Source organism: Sinocyclocheilus grahami, unplaced genomic scaffold (assembly GCF_001515645.1).
Source record: "Sinocyclocheilus grahami isolate Dianchi unplaced genomic scaffold, SAMN03320097.WGS_v1.1 scaffold113.1, whole genome shotgun sequence".
Taxonomy (NCBI): Eukaryota; Metazoa; Chordata; class Actinopteri; order Cypriniformes; family Cyprinidae; genus Sinocyclocheilus; species Sinocyclocheilus grahami.
The window spans coordinates 223,916-229,783 of NW_015505292.1; the positions used below are offsets into that span (position 1 = coordinate 223,916).

General features: G+C 35.0%; 1 protein-coding gene across 1 annotated transcript in view; it reads right to left on the reverse strand.

The window, feature by feature from the left end:
- Positions 1–5,868, reverse strand: part of LOC107589193 (synaptotagmin-9-like) — a 44,219-nt gene that overhangs the window by 18,104 nt on the left and 20,247 nt on the right. Inside the window, exon 5 of the mRNA XM_016277558.1 lies at positions 4,218–4,291. Coding sequence (XP_016133044.1) covers positions 4,218–4,291 — 74 coding nt within the window. The remainder of the gene's footprint in view (positions 1–4,217; positions 4,292–5,868) is intronic.

Below are 5,868 nucleotides of genomic sequence, written 5' to 3' on the forward strand. Positions count from 1 at the left end.
CATAAAATGAGCAAAAGAGACTTTTCAAAATCTGTAAAAAAAAAACAAACAAAAAAAAACTTAATTTTGAACTTTTGGCCAGCAGTATGTATGTGTACATATTTGATATATTATACATTTTGAATGGTCAATTCAATAATAAAAAAAATGTCAATGGAAAAAGATGGACTATATAGACCAGGGGTCCTCAACTCTAGACCTTGAGATCCACTTTCCTGCAGAGATTAGCTCTAACCTGGATTAAACACCTACCTGCAACTTTGTAGTGATCCTGAAGACCTTGATTAGCTTGTTCAGGTGTGTTTATTTTAGGGTTGGAGCTAAACTCTACAGGAAAGTGGATCTCGAGGTCCAGAGTTGAGACTAACAGCCTATGCTAACCAGCTTAAGTAACTGCTTGGACAAGCCCTCTGGAGCAAACCAGGGTTAAATGCATTACCCCAGAGCACAATCGCGATGTAACCAATGTGATCTAGGTAACAATGTAGTCCGTGGGTCATCAGCGATCAACCGTTATGCATGCAACTCTGTGGTTCATCTCAGTGCGTTAATGCAGTGACACAACAGGATGGAAGAGAAGACGACGACCATACATTAGTAATGAATCAAAGTGTGTGCTGAACCCAAATGGGCCTTTAATGCACATGGCAGCCAAGCACTGGCTGATCCCATGGCTGCCAGAACTTTCACATGCTGTCAATTATTAACTGATCTATGTTAATGGACACACTCTGCACTGGGATCAGATGGGTGTGTAGTGTTGCTGAGAGCATGTAAAAACTTTTATCATTACTTAGCCTCTCAATACCTTTCCCCCCCACCCCACACACACATACAGATATAAGAGCTCGAAGTTGCACGAGGCCCATCAGTTGGCATAAAAGGAAAAACTTGGTCTTGCACTGTAAAGTATTACATATTTACTGTTCAAAAGTTCGGGGACTTTTTTTTTTCTTTTATTTTTTTTTAAATACGAAAATGTATTAGGCAAGGATGTATTAAAATGATCAAAAGTCACAGTTAATATATGCTGTTCGTCTGAATTTTCTATTCATCAAAGAGTCCTGAAAAAAAGTATCACTTTTCCACTAAAAATTTAGCACAACTGTTTTCAACATTTATTATAAGAAATGCTTCTTTAGCACCAAAACAGCATATTGACTGACAAGACTGAAGACTGAAAATTCAGTTTTGCATCACAGGAATAAATTACCATTTAAAATGTATTAAATTAGAAAAGTTATTTTAAAATGTTAATAATATTTCCCAACATTACTGTAATTACCGTTTCAAATGAATGCAGCCTCTGTGCGTATGAGATTTTTATCAAAAACAAATTCTTAGCGACCCCAACATTTTGTTTATAAATGTAAACAAACATCCTTAAAATAAGATACATTAAGATTAAGAATTGTTTTCAGACAATGTATATCTGACATTTGCAAATTTTTTCCCCGTTTTAAATCTAATTAAACAAAATAGCAAATAAAAAGCAAATCAATAATTATTTAAGTTTATACTTTAAAAAACCAAAAAAAAACTAAACTGTAGATGATATATATCGCACACCGCTAAGTCATAGTAGCTTTGTGTGACAAAAATGATCAAAGTCTTCACAGAAAAACCTTTAGATTTCAAATGTCCAGGCAAGGTAATTGAATTACACCCTTCCATCTGTAGACTATAGGATAACAGACGCCTCTGCTCTCATAAGCACTTAAATCAAGTCAGTGGTAGAATTATGGTCACTTGCGCACTGTGAATGAAATTATACTACAGTTGTGAAGAGGTTGAATATGGTTCGGAGTCTATCTAGTGTGATTCTCCATCTCCAATCCCACCCACCCCCACTCGTTCAAGGGCCTATTAGCAGGCAGAAGGGCAATGTAAAGAGGCATGTTAACATTTGCTTAATTGCTGATTTTCTGTTGTGTGACCAGATCACAGGTAATCAATTTGTACTCTAGCATTGGCACAAAACATCATTTAATTTCATATACAAAATTACACTACAAGCTCAGAGAGAGTTATTTTAAAAGTTGTACACATGGCATTACTATTGGTCTTATTGCAAATAATTTACATTTTAACACGGCTTTGCGCTTTTATATGTCAAAAAGATGGATTTGTATCTTATACAGTAATTGATTGTACTGTATATCTCATAATTGTAACTTTTACATTTAAAAATAGCTAAATTATTTCTCCTAATTATACTTTTATATCTCAAAATTGTTTCTGTGCTTTATTTCTTGTAATTGCAACTTTATATCTAGCGATTGTGGCTTCATATCTCGAAACTGTGACTTTACTTCTTGTAATGGTGTCTCTACATCTCGCAGTTTCAAACTTTACCTCACAGTTAACTTAATAGAGTTACATATATTGGCGTCAGCAAAATATGTAGACTAAAAATGAAACAAAAAAATGGCAACTTTTTCAGCAACTTTTTGTATGTCTGCTACTACAGCCTACTCAGACTTACGTCTTTCTCTTTCAACTGCTGTAAAGCTTTATATTATCTAACTAAAATGGCACTGCAAATGGAACAGGCTTTACTGACTTCAACTGCAGACTATTTCAGAATGTCTGCTGAAACACCCCTGTCTTTCAGGTCTAGGAATTCTTTAAAAAACACGAAAATAGAAGCTTTGCTTTGTTATAAGTCCCTCCATCTCAGTCAGATTGCTACGTTGCTTGCTCTAGAATGGTGATATGGGATTATGATGAATACAATTGGATTAAAATGTACTTTAAAGGCTACTTTTTCATCATCATGTTTCCTTGGGGTCAGCAGGATTTTTTTTTTAGGATTTTTATATATTTTTTTATTCAGCAAGGATGCATTAAATTTATCAAAAGTGTCAGAATTGTTTTAACATTATAAATGTCTTTACGATTTCAAAAGAATGCTATTCTTTTGAACATTCTATTCATTAACAAATTTTTTACAAAAATATTAAGCTGCACGACTGTTTTCAACATTGATAATAAGAAATGATTCTTGAGCACCAAATCAGTATATAAGAGAGATTTCTGAATTCCATTTTAAAATAGGATCACAATATTACTGTTTTCTACTGTGTTTCCATCAAATAAATACAGCCTGGATGAGCCAAAAAACAATGACACCATAGCCTCATGTAGCGTCTGGACCAATCAGACACCATTTTTCATTTGATTTAACAAATCAATTATTCATTAGATTAACAAACATTCACAGACCCCTCACCCAATAAACATACTGGGTGCCAAGATGTCTGGGAACGAGGCCTAGGATCCTGGTTACCATGGCAACCCTGACGCCTTTGCTAGACCAGAGAGATTTTACGACCTAATGGCATGTTGAGTCACCCCTCTCACTACAATTTCCATAGGAAATCCACAGTGCACAGTAAAAATGTACTCTTCTCTAATTAATTAATAGGAAAACCTTTCTTTGAATGAACACACATATCCTTCAGGTCATTGTGTATATTATTGCTGTCTTGTATATTATCTGTTGTATTGTAGACTAGTTTATGCATGCTTATGATAGAACCACTCATTCATGTAACCTTACATATAACGTGTTTGGTCTCTATTAATTCGTATTCGGATGATCTAATTGAGAGTGTATATTGTATGTTTATACCTATGCAACATATTAGTGTTCTAAGAATCTTTATTAGTTTGTGCATCAACACCCCAAGCGAATTACATATGCAAATTACCATGCCCTCACATAAAGGGTCGTAAAACCCTCCAGCAATTGCAACCTTTACTGCGCTAAGCTTTAACCCTTTCCTATACAAACTGTATGTGTGTATGTATGTGTATGTTAGGCCAGTTTAAGTGTTTATGTAGTTAATAAAGTCTTACTTGTATCACACTTGACGTTGTTCATTGTTTGCTCATAACTGGAGTCACTTAATCATGCAGATTTATGCTACAAGCTCTTTGTAGAATTGTGCAGTAAGAAAGTTATTTCCCTTAACCAGGAAGTTAACGTTCTTAGAATTGACAGACAGTTGACCCCGAGAGGTCAGCTAAATATCTACAGCGGATCTAAATATTTATAATTAATTATAACTAGTTATGATTAATTATTCATATTTCCCCATGAGCTGATTCGCTACACTCACCATGTGTCACTAGGACATGCATGTACACAGTGTGAAATGTAACAATCATTCCCAGTCTCCCAGTCATTCCCAACTGGATTAAAGCCTACATACCTCAGTTTCAAGTTTACAAAAAGTGTCATTCCAGTCATAATACAAGGTAAATGTCTCATGGTTAGAGGTGAATCCTGACAGGAGATTCAATAGCACTTAATCCTGCTGATCGAACTTTTACTCTTCCGGATTAGAGATGCCTCAATCTTTCTCTCTCCAGCTGGGTGGAATGGATTGGCCTTTTCGTACATTAACTAGCTTGTGTTTTATTTATAGGCAGAGCCAAATTACACCTTGAATAGATCTGAGCAAACATAATCACTCATTCAGATTGGAATGCAAATTACTTGCTCAAAAAAAACAGAAAGGTTAAGTTTTTTTTTCTTTTTCCCCCAGAAGTGATATTTGGAAAGTTGTATTCGCATGTCATGATCTTGTATGGTGGATTGTATTTCATTTCAATCTAAGAGCGGCTGTGCTGCTGGAACTCTCATGCATTTTTAACAAGTTACTCAGAATCCCTAAAGTAATACAGAGTTAGCATGAAGGCAGAGAGCACTCTGACATCTGTGCTACACTGTTCGATGCCAATTATATAGAAATTAACCTGATACAATCAAATTGAGATGGCAGAAAGATACAGATAAATGGTACAAATTCTATATTTTATTTATTTTTGAGCTTATTAATCACACATCGGCTTCAATAAGATCAACGAGTGCTTGCGTAAACATGATTTATCATAATTAGCATAAACTTGGTTTGCACTTTTAAAGTCAACAAAATCAAAACATTAACCCAATTTACTTTCTTAATACATACAAATTGTGTTTTTGTACTTTTCTTTCTTAGCATTACATCTCTTGCTCACCAATGGATCCTCTGCAGTGAATGGGTGCCGTCAGATTGAGAGTTCAAACTGATAAAAACATCACAATAATTCACAAGTAATCCACACAACTCCAGTCCATCACTTAACGTCTTATGAAGTGAAAAGCAGTGTGTTTGTAAAAAAACAAATCCAGCATTAAGCTGTTTTAACTTTAAACTGTGGCTTCAGGCCAAAAATTTCCATAATAACGTTTCCTCCAGTGAAAAAGTTCATCCCCTGTCGTCCTCTCACATCAAAATCCACCGACATATTTGTTTAGAACTATTTTGGTTTGTAATCAGTGCTTGATCTGTGCATATTTCTCTCCTGATTCAGATGAGACGACTTGCAATATTATTGATAGAGGACTCATATTTTTGCAGGTAACAATGGTTTATAGCTAAAAACGTCTTAATGATGGAGTTAAGCTGTTTGGACTCTCATTCTGATGGCACCCATTCACTACAGAGGATTAATTGGGGAGTAAGCGACGTAATGCTAAATTTATCCAAATCTATTCTGATGAAGAAACAAACTCATCTACATCTTGGATGGCCTGAAGGATAGTACATTTTCAAAAAATTTAAAGTCTTACAGTACAGTATCACATTAATTATGCTAGATATACAATCAAGCCTCCAAAAATGATTAATGCATGGATGGCACACATGGATTGTGTTCCTCCAAGCTAGCGATCCCTAGAGGTATGGCCCACTTATATGCACTGAAACAGCCTCTGACGCTTGCTACTACATCAAGCTAACCTCTAGATCCAGTGAAACTTGCTGGTTTGAGCTTTTATATATATATATATATATATTTTTTTTTTTTTTTTATTTA